General features: G+C 58.5%; 3 protein-coding genes across 4 annotated transcripts in view; 1 reads left to right on the forward strand and 2 right to left on the reverse strand.

The window, feature by feature from the left end:
* UPF1 (UPF1 RNA helicase and ATPase) overlaps positions 1-3,508 on the forward strand; it is a 37,622-nt gene extending 34,114 nt beyond the window's left edge. For both annotated transcript variants that reach the window (XM_043587116.1, XM_043587115.1), the window contains exons 21-24: positions 48-209; positions 345-562; positions 935-1,057; positions 1,645-3,508. In XM_043587116.1, coding sequence (XP_043443051.1) covers positions 48-209; positions 345-562; positions 935-1,054 — 500 coding nt within the window. In that variant the 3' untranslated portion in view covers positions 1,055-1,057; positions 1,645-3,508. The remainder of the gene's footprint in view (positions 1-47; positions 210-344; positions 563-934; positions 1,058-1,644) is intronic.
* Positions 3,509-3,852: 344 nt separating this feature from the next.
* On the reverse strand, positions 3,853-5,848 carry GDF1 (growth differentiation factor 1). Its single transcript, XM_043587117.1, has 2 exons — positions 5,350-5,848; positions 3,853-4,681 (listed from the first exon to the last, which is right to left on the reverse strand). The coding sequence occupies exons 1-2, from the start codon at positions 5,672-5,674 to the stop codon at positions 3,897-3,899; spliced, it is 1,110 nt and encodes a 369-aa protein (XP_043443052.1). The 5' UTR covers positions 5,675-5,848; the 3' UTR covers positions 3,853-3,896.
* A 105-nt stretch (positions 5,849-5,953) lies between these two features.
* On the reverse strand, positions 5,954-23,903 carry CERS1 (ceramide synthase 1). The gene is made up of 7 exons (XM_043587118.1): positions 23,621-23,903; positions 21,130-21,289; positions 15,776-15,956; positions 13,672-13,833; positions 13,103-13,250; positions 12,742-12,851; positions 5,954-6,067 (listed from the first exon to the last, which is right to left on the reverse strand). Exons 1-7 carry the CDS (start codon positions 23,867-23,869, stop codon positions 6,025-6,027), a joined length of 1,053 nt encoding a protein of 350 aa, XP_043443053.1. The 5' UTR covers positions 23,870-23,903; the 3' UTR covers positions 5,954-6,024.
* Positions 23,904-25,832: the final 1,929 nt, after the last annotated feature.

A 25,832-nucleotide genomic window follows, 5' to 3' on the forward strand; every position in this document is an offset into this window, starting at 1 on the left:
GTTTGGATATGGCAAGTGACACCTGCTGTCTACCTTGTGTCTTGCAGGCCGGCCCTCAAACATGTACTTCCAGACCCACGACCAGATCGGCATGATCAGTGCGGGACCCAGCCACGTGGCTGCCATGAACATTCCCATCCCTTTCAACCTGGTCATGCCACCCATGCCACCACCAGGGTATTTTGGACAAGCCAACGGGCCAGCCGCAGGTGAGCGCGCCAGGCAGCAGCACCGAGGACAAAGCGCATTGGTGTCGGAGTTTGTTCACATCTGGGCTTTGAGCGGTTGGGCCGGTCTGTCAGGTGCAGACCTCCTTCAAGGAACCCTGGACTGCTGTCTTTCAGGCCGGGGTACCCCAAAAGGCAAGACTGGTCGTGGGGGGCGCCAGAAGAACCGCTTTGGGCTCCCTGGACCCAGCCAGACGAATCTCCCCAACAGCCAGGCCAGCCAGGATGTGGCATCACAGCCCTTCTCCCAGGGCGCCCTGACACAGGGCTACATCTCCATGAGCCAGCCCTCCCAGATGAGCCAGCCCGGCCTCTCCCAGCCCGAGCTGTCCCAGGTGAGCCAGCAGCAGAGAAGTCAGGACAGTCGGAAGGAGCCCTCCCCATGTGCAGACCTCACGCGCTGCCCCCTAGCGGCCTGAGCACGCCTCTCCGAAGGATGGCCTCCTACGTATCCTACCCTTGGTAGGGGGTACTGTGGGGTCTGGAACATTACCTCTCCGATCTTGTCTTAAGTGGTGGTCTGGGTTACCTGTGTTCCGTGAAAAGGTAACCAGTGTGGGTCCTGTGCCGCTTAGGCTTCAGAAGCGAGTTGCCCGGATCCTTCTCTGGGGCTGGTGAGGGGCTAGACATGGAGCAGGTTCTTGAGGCTGCAAGGATTTTAGCACATCCTCTGCTCGGGTGCTTATTTCCCCAACTTTGTTTTTCAGGACAGTTACCTTGGCGATGAGTTTAAGTCACAGATTGATGTGGCGCTGTCGCAAGACTCCACGTACCAAGGGGAGCGGGCGTACCAGCACGGCGGAGTGACAGGGCTGTCCCAGTACTAGAAGGCAAGCTGATCCCTGCAGGAGGTCGTCACCAGTAACTGGATTTGATGGGAGATTTGGGAAATGTGTGGGAGGGCTCTCAAGACCCCCAGAGGCCAGCTTGTCCTTTGAACTGTCATTTTCACTCCCTGTACATCTGCTCATGGCAGTGGGAGGATGGGAGCTTCGTATACACCTCTCTGCATCATAGTCCCTCCTGAGAGAGTCCTCGAGCTCAGCAAGGAAGGGCTGGATGTGGGAGTCCTGGCGGAGGGGCACCTCTGCAGGAGGGCCTTCCAGGTTCCTTAAAAGCCCTGTCCTATGGTTCCCCTGACTGTGGCGTGACCAGAGCTGGGCGAGCATGGGCCTGGTCCCCTATCCGTGCGTGTGCTGGGGAGGTGGGGTGCTGGTGCCGCTGACAGAGGAGGCCCCTTAAACTCTCGGCTTCCTTCTCTCTGGGTGGGGAGTCACTAGCCTGGGCACCCAGCTTCTGAGGTTCCATTTCACGGGTGCAAAGGGAAGTGGGGGGAAGAGCCCCGCACCTTCTAGCTGCCCAGCTGTGTGGGGCTCTGCCTTCTCTGATGGCCCCTTGCCTTCCTCCCTCCCCACAGGTGGCGGCGGAAGAGCTAAGCTATGTGGCTTAGTCCATCAGCATCTTATTCTGGGTAATAAAAAATAAAAATAAATGGATACCTGTTTTCCACTGCTAAAACTGAAGCACCACTGTGAGCAACAGGAGAGGGAGAGGAGCACCCGAGGGAGAGAGGAGCCCGAGACAGAGCGAGCGCCCACTGCTGGCCCGCGGCGGCGAGGAGAAGGAGAAGGGAGAGCGGGAGGCGGGCGGCCACGGAGGACCGCCCGCCAGCGAGCCCTGCCAGCCCCGCTCGCCAAGGAGGCCCAGCGCTCGCCGCGTCCACACCTGGGTCTGCGACCAGGGCGGAGGGAGGAAGACCCTCATCTCAGAGTAGCCCTTTCCTCTGTTCTTTTCTTTCTGTTTCTGTTTTATTGAAAGGGGACTACGTTTTAGCAGGAAAAACTTCGCATTTCTGTGCCGAGCAGGCTCCTTGCCGGGGCAGCCATGCCGGGAGAGCCCCGAGGAGGTGTGGGTTCTGTCCACACCAGCTCTGAAACTGCCCTGGTCACGCTGCCTGTGTTCTAAGAGGGTTTCATTTAAAGAAAACACGGTGTTTTGGGTTTTTCTGTTTGTTTTTTAAAGATTCTTTCAAAGGAGTACTGAAAAACATACTTTCCTGAGTTTGTCTCTCAAATCTTAGTGGTGGACCTGGAAGATGTGAGAAGCTTCCAGGAACGAAGTTTAAACAAGCCAACACATCTCAAGATTAGGATCAGCACCTGTGACGGGATCGCGAGGAGGATTTTTGTTTTCAGTTTTAGCTTCCAGCGGCTTCTCCCTGCAAGTCAGGGCGGTGAGAGAGCACCGTCTCGTCCCGGGCCAGGCAGCCCCAGTCTCCGCTGGACTCTGAGAAGCAAAGTGCTTCCTACACGCGGTGGACTCGCGCCCCAGCCACCCACCCTGGGAGGGGCCTTGGGCAGGACTGGCTGTGAGGCCAGAGGGTGGGGAGGTGGCTATTCTCTGGCCAGCGGCTTCTTCCCTAGGGTCCTTCCTGAGGATTTGATGGAAGACAGCAGCAGCCAAGAGGACCCATCCCCAGGGAGGCACCCACGGTCCCCGTGGCTGGTTAGACACGCTGAGTGCCCCACTCACCTTGTTTTCTACCCCACCCTCCGAGTTGGGAGCCCCTCTACCTGTGGGCACAGGTGTGATGGGGTGGAGTGATTTCTGCTTTTTGGGGGGGGGGGGGGAAGGAACATGTATCAGAAAGAGGTTGGTTCTGTGCCGAAGGGGCTTGGGCCACAACACAAGAAGTTACTGTAGCTGGGAGAGCCACCCCCAGCTCCTTGCGCACCACGGTGGGGTAGTACTGTCTCCCTGGCAACCACCTATTTGGGGACCATTCCCTGCCTATCCAGGCCCTGGTGACCCTGCCCCCCCCCCACCCCCCCAGCTTCCCCGTCCCTGTGAGGCGAACACTGGCCCTGATCTCAAAGCCTCCAGATTCCAGCTTGTACGTGGGAGACGGGGACACACAGGCCACCTTCCTTCTGGCAAGGCCTCTTATTTATTACCATTGCTGTAGGGCTTTCGGTTTCCCCCTTCTTTTGATAGGCCACATAGAGGCATAGAGTTTGGATAGGTTTCCGCTATGACCCCTTGTGCGACACACCCAGTGGGCAACACCTGTGCCCACCCACCCGCCCACCCACCTGCCCTGTTCTGTTCCCTTGGAATGCCTTGCCTCTGCTTTGTGCTGTTTGCTTTGTTCTTCACCTTCATAGCAGCAGTTAATTCTGAGTTTTCCAAATCAAGGAGCATATGTACCAAGGCAATGTAACTTTTGATTTCTGGTCAATTTGTTTTAAGCTCTATTGTCACCAATAAAATCTTAATTAACAGCTCTTGTGTTCACACCGGGACAGATCAACTGCAGGGAGACGGCAGAGCACTTGGTCTGGGGACCTGGCTGGTTGGGAGCCTTGGGGTCACCTGGATGGCAAAGCTGAGAATGGCCCGATGTGCACAGCAGGGACTAGGGGGTGACCTCGGTGCAGTGGGCAGTTCCCAGGCTCTTAGGCATGTTAGATGTCAGGCCGCCTAGAGATGGGGTTCTAGGAACCCAGCTCTAGGAGGGCTGGGCAGGTGGCATCACTGTGGGACACTCCCAAGCCCTGGCAGTGGGTGGTGATGGATGGTGGCTGCTTCCTTTCCCGCCCTCAGGTGACCAGACCGGAGACAGGAAAGCGGACCACGCAGTGTTTATTGTTGGGCCCCTGCCTGGCTCCGTCAGCGACAGCCACACTCATCCACCACCATGTCCTCGTAGTGCCGCAGTACCACATTGTCGCTGTTGTCAAAGAAGAGCACAGAGATGGGCGACAGACGCGCAGGCACGCAGCAGGGCAGACCGGCGGCACCGGGGGCGGCCGCGTGCATGAGCGCGCGCAGCACGGCGTGGTTGAGCGGGGGCGTCCCCCCGGGTCCGGACAGCGCTGCGGGCAGCGAGCACTGGCCCTGGCAGTAGTTGGCCAGGAAGCCGCGCGGCGCAATGACCCATCGGTGCCAGCCCACCTCGCGGAAGCTCACGTAGAGCCGCCTCGTGCGACACGCGCCTCCAGGGCTGCCGCCCACTGAGGGCTCGGCTTCGCGCCGCGGCCGGGCCAGTGGGTGGCACAGGCGCGGGTCAAGCGTCACCAGCAGCAGCGAGGCCTCGGCCAGGTGCGCGCAGGCGGCGGGGGCCCGGGGGCGCAGCGCCAGCGCCAGGCGGAGGCTGCGAGGCGCCGAGGCATTGTGAGCCCAGGCGGCGCCCAGCAGCTCGGCGCGCACCGGGACCGTCAGGGTGGGCACCACCTGGCGGAGCAGCACGGGCCCAGCGACCGCGCCTTCGGCCGCCTGAGTCACGCTCAGCTCCCAGCCGGCCGGCTCCTCCGCGGCCGCCGCCGCAAAGCGCATCTCCAGGCGGGCCCTGCTCGGGCGCTCGGCAGGTTCCACGGCTGACAAATCGAAGACGACGGTCCACTCAGGGCACTGCCCCGAAGCCCAGGCGGGCTCCGGGGGCCGGGTGGGCGCACCTGGGATGGCAGGGAGAGAGCTCGGCTCGCGCTGCACCCCAGCGCCCTGCCCAGCCTGCCCTCAGGGGGCCTGGGGGGGTGGGGGGAGCGGTGTCTGCGGGGGGGGGAAAGGTGAGCGCCTGGGGAAGAGGGGCGCCAAACTGCCTTCTAAAGGCGGCGTCAAATGGTGTGAAGTGGCGCGGGTGGGGGGTGGGGGGTGGGGGCGATGGAGTGGGGGCAGGGCATCGTTTGCAAGGAAGAAGTCCTGCCCAGCGCAGGGCAGCCTGCCCGCCAACCCCAGGCAGGGGAAGAGACGAACGGATGCCTGGGGGCTCGTGGGGAAGCGATGCTGGAGAGGTGGTATCTCCGGGAAAGGCATCAAATGGTGTGAAGCAGCGGGGGTGGGGGTGGGGTGGGGGAGGTGGGGGCAGGGCTTCGGCTGCAAGCTGGGGGCCTTGCCGGGTGCAAGGGAGCCTGGCCTTGGGACAACTCCAACCGGTGCCCGCAGGTGTCCACGGGGGAAGAGCGGATGGAGTGAGGAGGCCCAGATTGCTCGTGGGCTGGACCGGACGAGTGGGGACACTCGGCGGTGCTCTGGCCTCCCCCACGCGGCGCTGGAGGCTCGTGGCAGGGCGCACAGAGGAGTCTCGGCCTCCCGGACACACGCCCCCAACGCAGGCCCCACTTACCGCGGTCCCAGATGTGGCGCACGATGTTTCCGGCGACCCCCAGTTCCTCCATGTGGCACGGTCTCAGGGTGGTTCCCTGGGGCGTCCGCCGAGGGCCCACCCTGGCCTCCTGGGGGTCCCGGTGGCGGAAGAGGCGCCACATGACGGGGGGTACGGGCCGGGGCGTGGGTGCGCCCCGGTGCGCGTCAGGCAGCCCGAGAGCCTGGAGCAGGGTGGCGGCGGGGCCCGGCGGCGCTGGGGCGCGGGCTGGGGGCGGCGAGGGCAGCAGCAGGGCCAGGAGGAGGAAAAGGACGCGGCGGCCAGGACGGCGGCACGGCGATGGCATCTTCCTCGCTGGCGGCGGCCGGACGAGTGCTCAGGGGCCTCCTGACTCCCCCGACCGGCGGGCTGGGGGGCGGGGCCGAGGTCCCTGGAAGGGCCAGGACAGAGGTCTGGGGCTGGGCGGGGTCAGGGTCCCGGGGGACGTGGCCGCGGTTCTGAAGCCCGACGAAGGTAGACCCCGGGGGCGGGGTCTCGGGGGTGCCGGGCAGGGGTCCAGGGGGAGGTGGCCAGGGCCCAGGTGGGGCGGAGCTGGACGGAGCCAGAGTCCCGAGGGAGGGGCGTAGTCGGTCCCTGGAGGGGGGCGCGTGGTCGAGCGGGGCTGGGTCCTAAGGGATGCGAAGGCGGTCGAGGAGTTCAGAAGCGCTTGTCTCTCACCAGGCCATTCCTCAGCGGCTTCCTAGAGGCCAGAACCGGGCCGCGGTTAGCCCCGGGCCCCATGCCCCACATACTGCCCTGTCCCGACTGCCTTGCCCTCCACTTCTTTTTCCTACCCGGCGAGGGCTCACCTGGGTCCTTCTTCCCTTCCCACAGGGCCAGAAGACCTTGCCTTCCGCCCACTGGGCATGGCGTAAACCCTCCTCTCTCCTCCCTCCTGAGCCATCCACAGCCCGGCCGCTGGGAAGTAAAAGCCCTCCGCCTGACTTCCGTCTTCTGCACCTTAATTTTCCAAAAACGCAACGCTGAAATCGCTCCCATGTGCCCCACTGCTCTCTGTAAATTCCATTTCCCCTGCCTGTATCAGTGGCAGGTCTCTGGGGTTCCGACTGGGAGGGGACCTGGGCACTGGGGGTCTGCCCACGACCATCTTACCAGATTCAACAAGGGTCTCTGCCCCTGCTCCTTGGTGCCTTTGCCAGTGCCTGCTGGTGCGGAAACCGCATCTTACTGTGGCTTAATGGTCATGGTTTTGCCTATTCCTTTTCCCACTTAGGCGAGCCCTTCCTGTCCTTGCACGTGGTCTGTCTCCGCAGAAGTGGATTCCACCTTCTGGTTTACATACAAATGTATCAAGTTTCTTGAGCTGGTAATATATTCTCAGGATCCAGACATCAGAAAGAATAGAAAACTCACAGTGTGCCTGAGCCGCTCCTGCGACTCGGCCTCGGGGTCTTGTTTCTGTGTAGTGCTTTACACAAGTCTCGCTGGCGTCTCACAGATACTAGCCTACAGGGGTATCGCCATCCCCTCACTTTGCAGAGCAATCTAGCTCACAGACCCTTTCATGTAAGGATCTACACTGGACATGCACTCAGTCACTTCGATCCATTCTTCCCTTGGGCTAGACCCACTGGATTCCCTTCCTGGGAGCACGCATCCCATCCCCCTGCCCCCTTTCCCGTGGTTGGCTCTCTCTCTTTCTCGCTCTGCAACCGGCAGGGGCCCTTGATCTGTGAGTTGATAGATGAGCCCTATGTGGGCCTCCCATCTGCCCTTGCTCTTCTGGCTTTGCCTGCTGGCTCCCGGAGCAGAGCAGAGGTGGGGTTCCCAGCTTCTGGACTGTTCTTGTAGTTCAACTGCCAGACGACACAATCTCCCTTTCAGGCTCTGGTTTCATTTCACAGCCTCTGCTTGGCCACCATATCTGATCCGTGGGGAGTTTGCCCTCGGGCTGATTCGAGATCCCACGAAGGTTTGCTCTTCTCCAGATGGTTACCAAGTGTTCTGACAGCTCCTGCCTCCCAGTGATCTTTAGGACTAGAGTCTATTCTATTTACGGACTCAGCTCTGTCTCGGTTTCTATACATTATGTTTAATACCTTCAAGGATGGGTACCCTGACACGTGCCTTTTTATCAGAACTTTCCCAATGATGCCGGTCTATTTTTCTGTACAAGCTTCCAAGCACCCCTCCCTCCCCCTCAAAACTAGTGTATTTTGGGGGGGATGTGTGGCTTCTCTATGATGTCAGGTTTATGCTTTTCAGGTTCATTGCACCACTATGGGGAAAAAAGAATCAGAACAAGGGCGGAAGCTGGAGGGTGATGAATGAGGGCAGGCAGCGTCTCGGGTGGATTCTGGATGTTTCCTCAGAGGTAAGGAAGAGAGGGAGTGAGGGAACTCCCTAGGGCTTGGCCAGGTCTTCACCCTGAGTTTCCTTCAACCGCAACGGAAAAACTATTCCGGAGAGGATGTTTGGGGTGGGAATATGTGCTGTTTCCGGATGTTTTCAAAGATGCTAGGGATGTCAAGCAGACCTGGAGACGGAGATTGGTGCACAGAGGGGCACCGTGAGCTGGGAGAGTAACTTGGAAGTTGGGGTGAATGAAATGAAAGGGGCCTGGGAGCGGGGGGAAGGCCAGCAGGGAAATGGTGGTGGGTACCGTGGGGCACGAGTGTGGGGTGAGGAGGGCCCCCCCCCCCGATGGCTGCTGATCTGGGCGGAGCCTGAGGCGATGATGGGGGCTTCAGACTGAGGGGCCGGGTGGGGGGCACTTGAGCTGTGTAAGTCCCCGATGGTGGTCTGCCAGATGACCAGGGGTTCTGGGAGGGGGAAGAGGTGAGAAGAGAGAGAGAATGAGGCCGAGCACAGTGAGGAAGGGGGTGGTGCTACCTCGCTGGCACGTTTTGTTTTTGCAGCTCCCGAATTAAAAGTGGGCCCCGTCGTCATTCCTTGCTGTTCTCAAACCTCACTGCATTTTTGCCTATGAAGCCTGCACGATCCTGGTTCTGAGCGCTTGAGATTTCCCCCGGGGGCTGGGTTTGGTCAGTTGTGAGAAATGCCCTGTGCTTCAAAAGGACATCTGTTCACCCTGCTTCTGGGCGGCTTGGGAGCCCAGACCACTTCCCTCAGTCCCCTCAAGTGGAGATTCTGGGCTGTACACCGTGGAACGTTCCAGATCAAGAATGCCACCTGAATTTCTTGTCCCATCCTTTTACTCGCAACTTTCACGTACTCTGGACTTGAAGTCTTTTAACCAGTACAGAGGTGGATATTGAAGGAAAAAAAAAGTCTTGCAACCATTATGATTATTTCATGCGTATGCGTATTTGGATGCGTGATATTTGGGATTCTACCTTCTTCTTTTGCATCACTTATCCTGCTCTCACTAACCTTTTTTGCATTTATTTTGTTGTACTTTTTTTTTTTTTTTCCGGGCTGCCCTCTATGCCCCAATAGCATTAACAGAAGTATTTACTATCTGCTAACGGTAAACCCCACCCTCCTGCCAAGTGCAAAGGCCCCAACCCCATTTTGATATTTACTACATCAGGTCTCACTTTCTTTCTTTTTTTTTTAATTTTTTTTTTTTTTTACATTTATTTATTTCTGAGACAGACACACAGCATGAGTGGGGGAGGGGCAGAGAGCAAGGGAGACACAGAATGGGAAGCAGGCTCCAGGCTCTGAGCTGTCAGCACAGAGCCCGATGTGGGGCTCGAACTCACAAACCGTGAGATCATGACCTGAGCCGAAGTCGGTTGCTCAACCGACTGAGCCACCCAGGCGCCCCTCACTCTCTTTAAATATCAAATTAGGCATTTAAAATTTTTCACCCAGGTATGTATCATTTCATCTGCTGATCTGCCTCTTGGGATAGTGTTTCTGTTTTCTGAAATATACCCATCGAGATCTATGGACGGTACATTTTCGTAGGTTTCGTTCTTGTGGGTGTCCTATCTCTGGAGTAATTGTTTTTATTTAAAGATTTTATTCATTTTTAAAAGTAAACTCTATATTCAACGAGGGGCTCAAACTCATGACCCTGAGGTCAAGAGTCTTGTGCTCCACTGGCTGAGCCAGCCAGGCGTCCTCGAGCAAATGCTGTCAAAATTGTGTATGAAGGGGGCACCTGGGTGGCTCAGTCAGTTAAGCGCCCGACTCTTGATGTCGGTCCAGGTTATCATCTCATGGTTCGTGGGATCGAGCCCCACGTTGGGCTCTGCGCTGACAGGGCAGAGCCTGCTTGAGATTCTCCCTCTCCTTCTGCCCCTCCCCCACTCATGAGCGTGCGCGTGCTCTCTCTCTCTCTCAAAAAAAAAAAAAAAAAAAATTCGTGTGAAATTCCCAGTTGCTTCAGGACTTGACATGCTAGTTTTCTCCACGATCGCCCAGCGTCCCTCGCTGCTGTTAGTGTTACGGTTCATTGGCCATCTTTTCTGGGGCTGTTTTGCATTTTTCACCGCGGTGTGTTTGGGGCCTGGATGTCTTTTTACTCGTCCTCTTTATGATTTACATCTTTACATCTGGAAAATGCTCCACGTTACATCTTCTCGTACGGTCTCTCTCTGTTCTCCTGTGAGAACTCAGCTAGCCCAGGCGATTCTTAGAATTCCAGCTGTCATATTTTCCAACTGTTTTCAGTGTCTTCTGGGCCACTTGTTCACAGCTTTTCAGTTAGCGATTCTCTCTTCAGCTGTATCTAATTGTATGAGTCTTAACATGCACAGCAGGGCGAGGAGTGGTCCCCAAAAAGGTACGTCCACATCCTAATCTCTGGCACCTGTGAATGTGACTTTATTTGGAAAAGAAGGTCTCTGCAGTTGTAAGTGAAGGGATCTGGGATGACCTCATCCTGGCTTTAGGGTGGGCCCTAAATCCAAGGACAAGTGTCCTTACAAGAGAGAAGAGCCAGAGAGGAGAAGGTCATGCGAAGACAGAAAATGGAGATCGGGGTGATGCGGAGAAACACCTGGAATCCCCAGAAGCTGGAAGAGACAAGGAAGGATCCTCTGCTAGAGACGTCAGAGGGAGCACGGCCCTGCTGGCAATTTCAGACTTCTGGTCTCCAGGACCGTGAGGGATAAATTTCTGTTGTTTTAAAGCTCCCCCAACGTGTGGCACTTTGTTACGAGGGCCCCGGCAACGTAAAATGACATCCGACGTCATTTGTGATGGTTTTTCACGCCTTTTGTTTTTCTTAGTAAGATTTCTATTTTCGGATAATTGTAGATTGGCAGAGACGTTGCAAAGACAGTACGGGGAGCTCGGGTGTAGCCCTCACCCAGCCTCCCTCAATGTTACCATCTTACACCTCCACAGTGTATTTGTCACACTAGGAAACCAAGGCTGGGACAGCGCTGTGAACTAAGTGTAGGCCTTATTTGGATTTTGCCAGTTTTTCCACGGGTGTCCTTTTTCTGGTCCATGATCCCACACTGCATTCAGTCACCGTGTCTTCTTAGTCTCCTCTGACCTGGGACAGTTCCTCAGCCTCCTTGTTTTCCATGACCTGATGGTTTGGAGGCGTCCTGACCACTTTTCTGTAGCATGTTCCACACGCTCCTTGCTTTTTACCCCATTCCATTTTATACCCAACTGAGCTAACTCTAGCCAACCTTGGGGAACTTGGTTCTTCTGCCGGTGATGCCCACGGGGTCAATCGTGGCAGCGTGTTCCCTGGTATGCCCTGCCATTTGTAATTTCATCCTACTGGAAATGCTGGCCAGGTGCCAGCTCCTCAACGCACATTCTGGCTGGGCATTCTCAGGGCAGACAGAGGAGGGGGCAGCACTGAGCAGGGCTGGGTGGTCTGGCCTGCTCTTTGCCTTGGGCTCTGCATTGCGAGGACATCTCCACCAGGAGTTCACTGGTTTACAGCAGGAAGATCTTTCGGGTTTTTAGTTTTGGCCAAGCAGGTGCTCCCCTCTCCCACCCCTGGAGTTCTCTTTAGCCGTTGCTTTCTCTGGAAGCCTCTGAGGGTTGGTCAGACTCTTCGGCGAGACCTCACTGAAGTCTTTATGGAATGGCCAATTCATGTCCCCTGGACATCGGACCATCTAACATCCCCCAAACTAGACTCTTAATCCCCCTCTGCCAGTGCACACAGCCCTGAAGTCTTGGATTGTCTTTGTTTCTTTTTATTTGTTTCGCCTAAAACAGCACAGTTGGGATCTGATCACTCTCCTCCTCCCACTATGGCCCCTGTGCCCACATGCCCCGATGACAGTGACGGCCTCGTGATGATCAGTCACCTTGGCCAACAGGCCCACACACAACCCAGCTGGGGAGACCACACCTGCTGCCCAGCCTCTCATGTCTGTGACCCCTGCTCACCTGTCTGGTCCCGCTCTGCCCTGGGTGCCAGCTTTTTGGCCTTAGCAGCCCCCACTTGTAGTCTCCTGCTTTGAGGGTGCAAAGTGCTTTTATTCATGCGAACCAGCCACAGAGCCCTCCTCTGATTCAGCTCTCCGCTCTGCTAATCCTCCAGTTCTCTGCTCCCCTGCCTCTGAACTCCAAGGAGATGTTTTAAATCTCTGCTTCTCTCACCCTCCTCACTGCCCGTTCTGACCTATCTCATCGAGCTCTGAGCCCACTGCTTCCCTGAAACCACCTTTCCCAGGTCGTTCACTGATGAGGCCTCCAGCAGCCAAGTCACAGGGGCCACTGGCTCAGTGCCTTGTGAGTCGTCGGGAGCCTCCGACCTCGCTGCTGCTCAAACCCTCCTCGTGTTGTCTCCGGGGCGCCGTGCACCCTAGACTCTGCTGGCCACCCAAACCTGCCTCCATTCACTCCTGGGGCCCCTCCAGGCTAGGGGCTTTGAACACCATCTGGCTTATAACCTGGGGCTGGTGAGTCCTGGGGGCCTACCTCCATGATGCTTGATGAGGACCCCCCCTTTTTCCTCCTTCCCTAGGACTCCTAGGGCCTGAGCCCCCCAGCCTTACCTCCTGCTTGGCTGACCACTGGGCTGCCCTGCTGGACCTCAAGGCCGGGAAGAGTCAACATGGACAGAGTGGGGGCTCTCTGGGCCACCAAGGCACCCCTGCATCCCCACCTCCACTGCCACCTGCTTAGAGGTCACTCTCTGGCCTGGCTAATGGTTGCTCACCCACTGGACCAGCTCCTCAGCTTGGCCTCACCGCTCCTACCCCGATTCTTGCCTTTCGCCAGTCCGCCCCCACCCCCACACCTGTCTACGCACTTCCCGTCTGTCCTTGCAGCATCTAACTCTGTTGCTACATCATCCATGCCTTTATTACAGTCTCTCTTGGATGCAGGCTCTTTTGGATGCAGCGTCCGTGGCGTGGCGACATCATCCGCTGCCTTGTCTCCGGGGCCGGCCCACAGAGCGCGGGGCCAGACGGACGTGGCTAAAGGAATGAACTGGGGCGGCGGCCCCTCCACACTCACTCAGCTTTGCTGGCCTTGGGGCTCTGGGCCTCTGCCGCGTCGTATTCCCGGACGTCCTTCAGTTCGCGTACCTGGCCCGTCAGCACCTTGGCAGCAAAGGCCACGATGTACTGTGGGAGGGGGAGGCACCGGTGAGAAAAAGCCACTTCTGCCCTGATCCTGCTGCCCTCCTAGAGGCCGCGCGCTCCGGGGCCACCGGCCCAGCGCACGCGCCGCCGCCGTTCCTGCTGCCGAATACGCCCCGCCCCGGGTGTGCCCGAGAACGGCCTGTGCCTGGACCGCTGCTTGGGGCCGGGGGACCAGGACAGGACTAGCAACTGAGGAGCAGCCGGTGGACAAGGAGCTGGGGGCTCCGACTCACCAGGAACCAGTAGAGGTTCATGAGGGTGAGCAACAGAAGGAGCGCATTGAAGAAGAAGTAGAAGGGGATGTCAGGCACTGAGCGCAGGCTGCAGTGACACGTGGCGTACAGAACCTTGAGCGGGAACCAGTAGAGGCGGAACCAGAACCTGCAGCGGGGAGGGGTGGGTGGGGGAAGCTGTCTGGGAGAGGGGGAGGGTTGCCCCACTCGGCCCCTGTGCCGTCCCATCTGGACTCATCCACCTGTCCCTGCACATCCCTACCCACCCCTGTCTCCTCGCCCACCCCTGCCCATCCGTCTCCATTCCCGCTCTGTCCTTTCCGGCCCAATCCTGATTCTGCCCTGCTTCCGCCCCCCCCCCCCCCCAGCACCCCCTCCGTGGCTCTCCCATCCGGGAGGCCCTGCCCACCTCACCAGCCCCACCTCCTTCCCCGCTTGGCCTCACCCCTTCCCACAAGCCCCACCTCCTCCCCTGAGTGCCCCGCCCCTTCTCGCCAGCCCCACCTCCTCCCGAATGCCCCGCCCCTTCCCACCAGCTCCGCCTCCTTCCCTGCCCCTCCCCCACTCACCAGCTGAGGCAGAAGCTGAGGCAGCCCAGGTCGGAGGCCAGCGCGTGGAGCCTGTGGTGGGAGCCTCCGCGAGACTTGAAGTAGACATTGAGCTTGGTAAATTCCAGCTGCACGTCGCTAATGTCATGCAGGAAGAGCACGAGGATGCCCACATTGTGGTACCTGGGGGGGGGGGGGGGAAGTGGGACAGGGGAGAGCGGGTTACACTGGGGACCCTTGCCCTGCAGCAAGGCTGCGCCCCAAGCTTCCTGTAGGCCCCTTCGAAGCTGTCCTCCCTGGCCCACGTGACTTGCCCATTCCTGCCACTGGCCAGGTCAGTGGCAGCACCCAAGCTGTACCTGCCCCTCGGCAGCCCCATCTGCACCCTCCCTGTCTCACTGTCCCCAGGTGACCTAAGAGCCTCCCTGGAAGTTGTCTGTCCCTCCTCATCTCTGGGACCCCTGACCCTCAGTGGCCTGGGCCATTTTGTATCCAGATCCCCCACAAGTTTTTCCCTCACCTTAAACATCACTGCCATGCTAACACTCCTAGGTTTTTTGTTTGTTTAACCTGAACACTGCTGCAAGCTGCAGACCTGCCCAGGAAAGGCCAAGTCGGCACTAGGCTCTGAAGGAGCCTGAAGGCAGTCCCACTATCCCTCCCCAGCATTCCACCTTACAGCTGCTTGGGCCACTGGGCCTGAATTCAGCCTGGTGTGGCTTGGGCTCTTTCACTCTGCCCTCTTGACAGCTCGTGTGCCGCAGGCCCTTTGCACATGCTGTCACCATCCCCTAACATGTACCTCCCCGGTGTTCGTGGAGCCTTCCTTCACCTCCCTTCAGTCTTGGCTCACCTGTCACCCAGCCACCCATCTGTACCTCACCACCCCTGTGGCCCTGATCTCCGGACTTGATTTTTCTTCACAGGTATCACTTTTAAACAAACTCTTGAGTTCTTTTCTCATTTGTTTGCTTGGGTTTTATCATCGGATTCTGCTCTACAGCAGTGCTGATAGAATTTTCTAAAATGATAGGCATGTTCTAAACCTGCCTTGTCTAATACGAGAGCCATCAGCCACATGTGACCACTGAGCAGCGGAAATGTGGCTGGTGTGGCTGAACAGAATATACGACTTTACTTCCGTGTAATTAAAGTTGAAATAGGCCCGAGTGGCCAGCAGCTGCCGTACTGGAGAGTGTAGCTAGATCAGCTAGTCCAATAGGAACAGGACATGAACCGTCTGTTATTTGACATTCTGTAGCAGCCACATTAAAAAAAAACAAAAACAGGGGCGCCTGGGTGGCGCAGTCGGTTAAGCGTCCGACTTCAGCCAGGTCACGATCTCGCGGTCCGTGAGTTCGAGCCCCGCGTCGGGCTCTGGGCTGATGGCTCAGGGCCTGGAGCCTGTTTCCGATTCTGTGTCTCCCTCTCTCTCTGCCCCTCCCCCGTTCATGCTCTGTCTCTCTCTGTCCCAAAAATAAATAAACGTTGAAAAAAAAAATTAAAAAAAAAAAACATCTTGTTTAAAAACAAAAACAAAAACAAAACAAAACAAAAAACAAACCACACATACCAGTAAAGAAGAAGAGATAAAAATTAATTTTAATGCTATATGCTAATGAACTCAGTACATCCAAAATATTGTCATCTTAACATGCGGTTGATACAGCAAAAGCATTGGCCACGTATATTCACTCTCCTTTGCCTTTGAAATTGCGTGGGATTTTACACCTATGCGTGTTGAAGTACGGATAGGCTACATCTGAAGCACTCAGGGGCCACATGTGCTGGCTGCAGTGGCTCTAGAATGCCAGGGTCGGTCTCTCGGGTTCACAGCCGCACCACGCACACCCGTGCGTGGCAGGCGGCCAGTAAACACTTGCTACGTGACCCGGCCAAGGCTGCCGTGGGGTTGGAGGGGGATGGATGGGGGGATGAGCAGAGTGGGGGGCTCTCTGCACTTGCTATACCCCGTCCCTCTGGAATCTCTCTTCATAACCACCCCTCCCCCCGCGGATACTCACCGTGGCCCCCTTCCCCTACAGTCATTAGCCTGTGCCCCATGCCAGCCTCCTCTCTGTGCTCATGCTGTGCCCTGTGCCCTCCTGCCTGCTCCTGGACTCACCGGAAGGCATAGGAGGAGACGATGAGGACCAGGGTGACCACATGGTGGACGAGCATGACCACTGAGTCCTTGCGCCAGGCGTCCATGTACAGCGTGGCATAGATGGAATGGCCGTAAAAGCTTCCCTGCAGCAGGTAGGCGGCTGCGATGTCCCGTGGTACCGCCATGCCCGACGTCCAGTCTGGGGATAGCAGGACTGTGTTGGCAGGGACCTACAGGGCCTCCAGGACGCCTCAAGCTGGGGTGCGTCCTCCACAAGCCAGGGCATGCCACCCGTTTCTGCAGGTGTCCTGGTCGCCGGTTTTCTGTTCTCCTTCTCTACCCGTTATTTTTTGCGAATAGCTGTTACTTTTCGGAACAGCTCTAGATTTATAGAAAAAGGTGCTCCTACCCCTGAAACCTGTCCCTTGCAGGATTTCCAACTCTGGCTTGGCCCCCCTTCCTGTCTTCTCTTACTCATCGGGCTCTCCTGAGCCAGCCCCGATGCCCCTGGCCTGGGGTCTCCAATCCCAGCTGGATGGAGGCTGCCCCCTGCCTCGCCATGCTGGGCGGGACGGCTGAGGCAGAAATCGGACCTGCCAATGCCATGAGTACGGACTGTCCCACCAGGTGGGTTGTGACTCCCCTTCACCGGCTCCTGCAGCCACCCCCATTCCTCCTGGCACCTGTGCCCACCCATATGCAGGCTTCACACCCTCCCGGTGACACTGGCCCCTCAGCTCTCCCCATCACCTCTGCTTCCTCCCCAAGAGGGCTCTGTCTGCATTGACCTGGACTTCTCTGGATTGTGTCTTGTTCTCTGGCCACTCCCTAAAACGGCCTCCTTGGGCTCCATCCGGGGCCTCCTGTCCCCCAGCCTCAGAGACCTGGAACCAGACCCTCATGTTCCCCTGAAGCCTGGTGTCCCCTAAAAATACTCAGTGCCCTCGCCTCGGTGACAATTCTTCGTCTGTGCCTTGACCTCTTATGCACCCGGGACCCACTTGGACCCCCATCCAGGGCCCCCTTCCTTCCATACCTCTGCTCACTTCCTCTGCCCTCGCCACCCTGACCCTGGGCCAGGCACCGCTGCCTCCCTCCCGGCTCTGCCCCAGCTCCCCCTGACCTTCCAGAGCCTGTTCCCGACTGTCCACTCCCCATAGCGGCTTCAACAGCCGTGAACACACAAGCTCCGTCATCCAGCAAATCCACTCCTGGTTTGTACTCAAGGGAACTAAAACCAGGGCTCCGTGTACACGCGCATCCACACCAGCACTGTTCACAATCCCCAAAAGGTGGAAGCAACCCAGAGTGTCCGTCAACTAGTGAGGGGGTGAGCAAAACGTGGTCTGGCCACACGACGGAACATCACTCAGCCGTTTCTAGAAAGGAGCGATGCGCTGGCACACACGGCCGTGTGGATGAACGTCAAAAACAAGAGGCGGAGTGAAAGAAGCCAGACACAAGAGGTCACGTGATGCACAATTCCATGTGTATGAAATGTCCAGAACAGGAGACTCCATAGAGACAGAAAGCAGATTCGGGGGTGCCAGGGGCCGGGGAGGCAGTGCTGCTCATGGGGACAGGGTCTCCTTTTGGCGTGATGGAAATGTTCTGGAACTAGACAGAGGTGATGGTGGCACAAGATTGGGAATGCACTAAATGCCTCTGAACTGTTCACTTTAAAATGGTGAATTTTGGGGGGCGCCTGGGTGGCTCAGTCGGTTGAGCGGCCAACTTCGGCTCAGGTCATGATCTCGCAGTTTGTGAGTTCGAGCCCCGCGTCGGGCTCTGTGCTGACAGCTCGGAGCCTGGAACCTGTTTTGGATTCTGTGTCTCCCTCTCTCTGCCCCTCCCCCGTTCATGCTCTGTCTCTGTCTCAAAAATAAATAAACGTTAAAAAAAATTTTTTTTTTTTTGGGGGCGCCTGGGTGGCTCAGTCGGTTGAGCATCCGACTTCAGCTCAGGTCACGATCTCACGGTCCGTGAGTTCGAGCCCTGCGTCGGGCTCTGGGCTGACGGCTCAGAGCCTGGAGCCTGCTTCTGATTCTGTGTCTCCCTCTCTCTCTGTCCCTCCCCCGTTCATGCTCTGTCTCTCTCTGTCCCAAAAATAAATAAATGTTGAAAAAATAAATAAATAAAAACGGGGGCGCCTGGGTGGCGCAGTCGGTTAAGCGTCCGACGTCAGCCAGGTCACGATCTCGCGGTCCGTGAGTTCGAGCCCCGCGTCGGGCTCTGGGCTGACGGCTCAGAGCCTGGAGCCTGCTTCTGATTCTGTGTCTCCCTCTCTCTCTGTCCCTCCCCCGTTCATGCTCTGTCTCTCTCTGTCCCAAAAATAAATAAATGTTGAAAAAATAAATAAATAAAAACGGGGGCGCCTGGGTGGCGCAGTCGGTTAAGCGTCCGACGTCAGCCAGGTCACGATCTCGCGGTCCGTGAGTTCGAGCCCCGCGTCGGGCTCTGGGCTGACGGCTCAGAGCCTGGAGCCTGCTTCTGATTCTGTGTCTCCCTCTCTCTCTGCCCCTCCCCCGTTCATGCTCTGTCTCTCTCTGTCCCCCCAAAAATAAATAAACGTTGAAAAAAAAATTAAAAATAAATAAAAACGTTAAAAAAAATTTTTTTAAAAAAACAATTTTTTTAAATGGTGACTTTTTAAATTGTATTTTTTTTAATGTTTATTTCTGAGAGAGAGAGAGCGCGCACACGCAAGCAGGGGAGGGGCAGAGAGAGGGGGACACAAGATCCGAAGCAGGCTCTGTGCTGACAGCAGAGGTCCCGATGTAGGGCTCAAACCCACAAACCCGCGAGATCATGACAGGAGCCGAAGCCGGAAGCTTAACCGACTGAGCGACCTGGGCGCCCCCAAATGGTGAATTTGTTTAAACTATGATAAAACATATGCAACATAAGCATCGCCATCTGAGCCATTTTTAAGTTCAGTAGCATTCATATGTTCACACTGTTATGTGTGAACTCCTTTCATGTTATAAAACTCCAGCCAATCCCCAGAACTCTTTTCATCTTGGAAAACTGAAACTGTCCCCACTGAACACCCGCTCCCCGTCCCCTCCCCCAGCCCTGGCACCCGCCGGTCCACCTCCTGTCTTTGTGAATCTGGCGACTCCAGGACCCTGTATGAGTGGACTCGTGCATTACTCGTGACGGGCGAATTTTAGCTAATTTTATGTCACGTGTATTTTACCTAATAACGAAACATGCAGCCACCCCTCCCCCATCAATGGATTAGATCTCCTCCCACCACTTGGCCAGGTCTGGGGGGGGGGGGCTCCCCAGAGCTTGACAGCAAAACCCACACTTGTGGCAGGGCCCTCCCTCCGAGTTCTGTCCTCGGCCACGTGGGAATGCTGCAGGCAGCGGAGGCCCCCCAACACACACAGCCGCCGGGTGCTTCTGTCCCTCTTGAGAAGGAAGGGATGTCGGGGCGTCTGGATGGCTCAGTCAGTTAAGCATCGGGCTCTGGATTTCGGCTCAGGGTCATGATCTCAAGGTTCGTGAGATCGAGCCCCGTGCTGGGCTCTGTGCTCCGACAGCGTGGAGCCTGCTTGGGATTCTCTCTCCGTCTCGCTTTCTGCCCCTCCCCCACTCATGCTCTCCCTGTCTCTCAAAATAAATAAATAAACATGAAAAAAAAAAAAAAAAGAAGGAAGGAACGTGGAGGCGCCTCAATGCACAGAGCTCACTGTGGAAACAGGACACCGAGTTTTCCACCTATCACGCTGGCAGGACTTTTACCATGGGTGAGCGTCCCCCTCCAGCTTCAAGCTCTAGGTCTGAGGCAGGGTGGGGGTGGGGGGGGCACAAATACGATTCATCATCCAGACTCTGTCTGCAACTCCGCGCCCTCGGGGGCCGGGCTCCGTTCACGGACTGCCAGCCTGCTCTCCACGTTCACATCCACCTGCTGCTCTGGGGTCACCCCACCACATTCCCCCTCTCTGGCCTCTGGGAGCAGCTCCTGGGTGTCCCAAACCCAGCTCCTGCTCTCCCTGAACCCCCCTCCCACCTCCACCACCCCCCCCACCAACCTCCGCTCCAGATCCCAGCCCCTGGACTTGGGGGGCTCCTCGCTGCTCTGATCTGCCAGGAGTGTGCCCATCCCGCAGTGGCCAGTGCAGTTCTGATCTGCTCTAGGCACCTCCAGGTCCCCATTCAAAAGTCACTTTTGGTGAGGCCGTCCTCATCCCTGTAGAAAATTCTCCCTCCCCCCCCCCCTTTCCCCCAAGTTTTCTCATCAGGCTGTTCACAGATTTCACATTTCACTGGCACCACAAGACATCAAGGCTGGGAGCTCTTGTGCTCACAGCCGTGTCAGCACAGTGCCCGGTACACAGTAGGCGCCCACTAAACGCACATGCAAATAAGCAGCTAACCTGCGAGCATGTGATCACAGCATAATTTGTAAGAAAAAGCCAGAAAAAACTCCATGCCTGAAACCGAGACAGTTCCATTGTGGTTCATTCACATAAAGGAAAACTGAATGACGGCTAAAACCTGCCCTCTAGGGATTTATAAGAATGGCCACATGGGTGACATGGTCCCACCAAGACAGGCTTGTCACCAGGACACCGAAACACAGCAGCTCTGTGCCCAGCCCTCTGATGGGAGCGTGGGGCTTGGTGCCACCAGGAGCCTTCTGAAACTGTTTATGTCACACGGCCGGAAACATGTCCGTGTGTGTCCCTGGTACACAGCCTGGGAGGTCGGCACAGGAACAGAGAAATCCTGACAGCCCCGTCACAGGGTTTTCTGTAACAGGCTGCCTGTTGACAATAAAGGACACTACTGTCACCTTCCTGCCTGTCCCACCAAGCTCAGGCCTTGACAACCCTTTTATCTGACCCAATCAACGGATGCAGCCATTTCACACCATTGTTGTCTCTGCCAAGCTGGTCAAAGCCACATAAGCCACCTAAGGCCCACCGGGCCACTTTCTTCCTTATCCAAGACTCTCCTGCCTCCACATGGTAGCCAGAAGCTTTTTATGATCCACAAACCCGTCTCATTTGGGAGAAAACTCAAACTCCTCCTATGTTCCTCTTGTCCTCATGCACCAAGCCCACGCATGCCCCAGGGCCTTTGCACATGCTGTTCCAGGAATGCCCACCAGGGCCCACACAAGGGCTCACCTCATTCATTGTGCCTCCCTGAGCCCTAATAGGACCAGTGTCTAGAGAGGGCATTTTCCTGTCTCCAAAGTCCTTTGATCACCCTTGTCTTGGGGCTACCTTGGGGCCTTGTCTTGGGGAAGATATCCAGCATGAGACGTGTGATGAGTGTCTGGCTCCCCCACGTACCCCTCTCCATGTGCAGAGCAGAACCCTCCCCGACCCTGCTCCATCTGGCAAGGCCCCTACCGTAGAACACAGAGGGTGGGTCGTGAAAGAAGGGGTAGTCGGTGCCGAAGAGCAGGTAGGCGCTGTAGCTCCAGGCACCCAGGTAGAAGAGAAACTTCCAGGCGCTCTCAGGCATCTTGGCGGCATCTCTAGGCTGGAGGCGACACCGCTTGGCCAGGGGCTACGGGTGAGAAGGTGGGTGGCCATCAGCGCGAGGGGCCCAGGGCCAGGAAACCCAGGCTCAGGGGCCCTCCAGGCTGGGTGGTGTTGGGGAGGGCCGGGGCCAGTACCCACAGTCGCCTGGAGCGTAACCAGAGCCCATGTGTGCCAGCCAAGGGCTAAACTTAGTGCCCAGCTGTCCGGTGCAGGGTGGGGAGGGGGGTGAGGGAAGACCTGAGGGAAAGCCCTGATGGCAAGGAGGGGGACATGTGAGTGTAAGACAAGGGAGACCAATGAGGTCAGCCCAGGGGAGCTGGGGGTCACAGAGGGTGCTGGGGATAGAACAGGGAGGAGGGAGGGGGGTTAAAGAGAAGATATGAAGGGGACTGTGGAGATAAACCTGTGAAGAGAGCCTGGAGGTGAGTATGGGGGCATCTGGCAGAATGGAGGTGGGAGACCCAAGTGATCCCTATGGGAGGTACCTCGGAGGCAGAATTTGGGGGTAGACTAGAGAGAAGTGGGTTGGGGAAGATGGGGTGGGTAGCTGGGGGAGAGCATGAAAATGTGGAGGGACGGAGGGGGGAACGGGGCAGAGAGAGAAAGGGGAGAGGGCAAGGAAAGAATGTTCAGTGAGATGGTAAGACACGAGCTGAGCCCCAGGGACCTAGGGAGACACCAGGGAGGACTCGAAGGAAGAGGGGTCATGCAGTGGTGAGGCATGGAGAAATTGAGGAGGGGGGCACAGATCCCCTGGAGTCCAGGAGCCTGGGCCTCAAGCTCCCTGGGGGCGGGGCTCCAGGGCTGCTGGGTCAAGCCCGCCCCCTTCCCTCCGGGAGAGGCTGGAGGGGGCCCGGAGCGCCAACGGTTGCCATGGAGACAGCTGGAGCCAGTTTCAGTAACCCCTGGCAACCAGGCGGCTGCCAAGAAGATGAGCTTTGGAGGAGAGGGCAGCCCCTCCACCCATTTCTTGGGAAGGGCGAGCCTGGAATTGTGCTCGTCCCACCTGGACTGACGGTAGCTCCGGGGGTTCCAAAAGGGAGGGTGTTTGCGATCTTGCCACCAGCCCCCCTCATTGCCAAGCCTGCCCCTCCGGGAGGGAGGTGGCTCCACTCTGGTTGTCCCAGACCAACCACATGCCCCGCCTGGGCTCTGACCCTCAACTTCCTGGATCTCCCACTTCCCAGCTGGAAATTGGGAAAGTATAGGGGGAGCAGCAAAGCCAGATATGGACCAAGGCTGACCTGTGGAGGGGCACATGTGCCTGCTTTCCCGTCCCTGGAGCAGGGTGGTGGCTGGGGTCTCTTCCCCATGTGGGTGATACGGGGACGGTGGTGGGGACAGTGGCGGCCAAACAACACCCTATCCTTGACTTAACAAGAGCCAGCCTCTTCCCAGCCAGTAGAGAAAGGCCCCTTTGTTGGCGCCGAGCACTCTGTCCCTGCACCCCCTGCCACCTCCAGCCAGATTGGGGCGGGGTGTCCCCAGTCGGTCCATGGGGGAGTCGCAGCCAAGCTAGGGGCCCAAATGCCTTCCCAGCAGCTCTCCTAGCAGCGACCCCTCCCTAAGGATGGGAGGGAGGCCAGGCGCCAATGTCACCCACAGGGTCACTCTCCAACTGGAGCGGTAGCCTCCTCAGACTCGCTAGAAACTGGGCAATTCGGACGCAGCCCCTCGGAGGCAGCCCGGTCCAGCCCTGGAGACCCAGGCCGTGCCACCTCCCAAGACTGCGACCACCGGCGTGGTCGGGAGCCCAGGCCTTTGCCTCCCCACGTCGGAGGGTGGCGCTGACTCCAGACATGCGCGAGGCAGCGACCGGGTAGCTCCGGCCTCTTCCCGGTAGCAGCGGACAAGTCGGCTCCGCCGCCCCCAAGGACCTCGGGCCCCGCTCCGGTTGCGAGCGCGCTCCGCATGGCCCCGAGGCGCAAGGCGCAGGCGGCTCCAGTGCACTTAGCCCACCTCGCCCGCGTCCTCAGCTCCTCCATCCCGGGTTCGGCCCTCCTAAAAGGGCGCGCGGCGGCCCGGGCTCTCCCACCGCCCGGGGCCGCCTTGTCCGGCACTGACGGGTCTAAGTCTGCCCTGGTTCCCCTACATCCGGAACACCCCATCCGTGTGGGGGTCCCCACGGTCCGGCGTTCCTACAGCTCGGCCACACCCCCGCATCCACCCCACCCCCACCCCTCTCAGCCCTAAAGGGACCAGCTCCTCCAGCCGCAGGCGCCCCACGTTCCAGTGACCCGGCCCGTAGAGGCAGAAAGGGGCACGCGAGGGCCCGGGGTCCGTGGCCCGGGCCCCCGATAACAGCCCGGCCCCTCCCAGCCCGCGGCCCCACGTCCCGGCCCTCGGTGGCACTGACCCGAAAGAGGCGCGCGGTGGCCGCCGAGCGCAGCGCCGTCCAGCCGAGCGCGCCGAGCGCCAGCAGCAGCAGCTCGGGCGGCGCCAGGTGCGCGTGCTCGGCCAGGCCGCGGCGCGCCAGCCCCCAGCCGCAGTCCGCGCAGCCCCGCGCCGCCGCCAGCGCGCTGCCCCAGCCGCGCTGCACCAGCTGCGCGTAGCTCGGCATGGGCTCGGGTCCCGCCGTCCCCGCCGCTGTCCCGGCTGCCGCCATGTCGCCCGCTCGTCGGCCGCCGCCGCCGCTTGCGCCCGCCCGCGGTGGCCGCCGGAGCCGCGCGCCTCGCGTCACGCGCCGCAGCTGGGCCGGGGGCGCGCCGGCCGGAGCGCTGGGGCTGGGGGGCGGGGCCGGCACAAGCTCCGCCCCGAAGGGGGCGCGGGCGGAGGGGACTTGGGGCTTGTCGCGGCGTCCGAGACCCTGAGGGCGCAAGGGTGCTCTGTCTCCCAGAGGCGGCGGCGGCGGCGACCAAGGGCGAATAAGACCCGGCGTTGACGCGATGCGTCCTGGAGACGGGCCCGCGCTCCTGCCCATTTTCCAGTGGAGGAAAGCGAGGCGCGGAGCAGCGGGGGACGGAGTCTGCCCGGCGCCCGCCGGTCCTGGACCCGGTACCCGCTCCGTAGTGCCCCGTGCCCACCCTGGGCCCCCCCACCCCACCATTCAGTGTCCGCGATGTGGGGCACGGTGAGCACCCGCCCTTCGCCGATAATTCTCCTTCCAGGGCCCCCCAGCATGCTTCTCCGGCCCTGTCCCGTCCCTCCCTCGGATTTCACCATTCCTGGCCTCAGAGCCACCTGCTGCTATCCATGACCCTGAGTACCTGGCAGGCCTCCCCTGCAGCAGGTTTAACACAGGCCTGCAGGGGAGGCAGGGGGAGTGGGCACTCATGTGCTGGGGCTCAGAGGCTGGATCAAGCCTACTGGTTCCATCGGGAACACCCCTGGTGATACTCTACTGTCCATTGATCAGGCCCTGTGCCTGAAGCCCCCGGTGGCCATGATCGAGGTCACCTGTTGGGGATATCACCTTCCCTGACACTGACAACCCTCCAGGGCTCCCACATTCCTGTGTTCTGCTTTCCCTCCCACGTTGGACCTCTTCCCAAAGCCTTTAAGATGTAGAGCGCCAACAATCAGTGTGGGCCCTGTGGGAGGCCTGACCTGACCTTCAGGTGCATGGGTGAAAACAGAGAGGACTGAGGAGGCGCACGTCTCTCCTCTTCAACCTTCGTCCAGTTGAGCAACACATTCAGTTGGCCCTGAATGTTTACGAATTCAGTCACCTCTCTGTACATGCACAGCCTCCTGTGGCCCTGAACCCCCCTAGTGGCTCCTGCCTGGTATCCTGGCTTCCTGCTTATCCCACACAGATACCAGAAGGAGCCTGCTTGCTGTCCTCCCTCTGCTCACAGCCTTCCATGGCTTCCATCATGCAGAGTAAAAAGCCAGCTTCTCGCTGGGACTCAACCTACCCTCATGCTCTGCTTTCCATCTTGCTCCCATTTGCTACACTGGCCACCTCACTGTGCCTCTAGGACCCCTCCCCCCACCCTACAGTCCAGCCTGAGGGCCTTTGCAACTGGTTATTCCCGCTGCCTAGAATGTTATTCCCCCAGGCGCTAGCAGGGATCGTAACTTCCTTCAGACTTCACCTACAAATGTCACCTGCTCGGTGCACCCTTGACTTTCCCATCAATCTTTTTGTTAGTCTGCTCACTGTACCTCCTACTCATTATTCCTGACCATGCACTCTGTGTGGGCAGGGGTCCGTCCCGCCCATCAGACCAGGAAGAGACAGGCCCAGCCTGTGGGAGGTATGAGGCCTGCCTGGTTTGGTCAAGTATTAAGGCCCAGCTGGAGGCCAGAGACATGATTAATGCTGCAGCTTGCCCAGCAGGCAGAGGAGGACTCAGGGATGCTCAGAAAACTATACGTGTCCCCAGGGCCCTGATGGGCCTGTGGTGCAGCCCTGGATGTTCCAAGTCCCCCACCCCCGCCCTCCCACCCAGCACTATCTGGTCACCATGGCAGCCATCAGTAATGGGAGAGGCGCCCCCGCCCACCAGCCCAGTCCCAGATGTGTAGAGTTTCATCTTGGCGGGACCAGCTGGAAGGCCACCAACGGGTGGGGCGGGGCAGAAATGAAAGGTGGCTCCTGGTGCTGGCAACTGAGACCTGACAAG

The sequence above is a fragment of the Prionailurus bengalensis genome, chromosome A2 (assembly GCF_016509475.1).
Source record: "Prionailurus bengalensis isolate Pbe53 chromosome A2, Fcat_Pben_1.1_paternal_pri, whole genome shotgun sequence".
Classification (NCBI taxonomy): domain Eukaryota; kingdom Metazoa; phylum Chordata; class Mammalia; order Carnivora; family Felidae; genus Prionailurus; species Prionailurus bengalensis.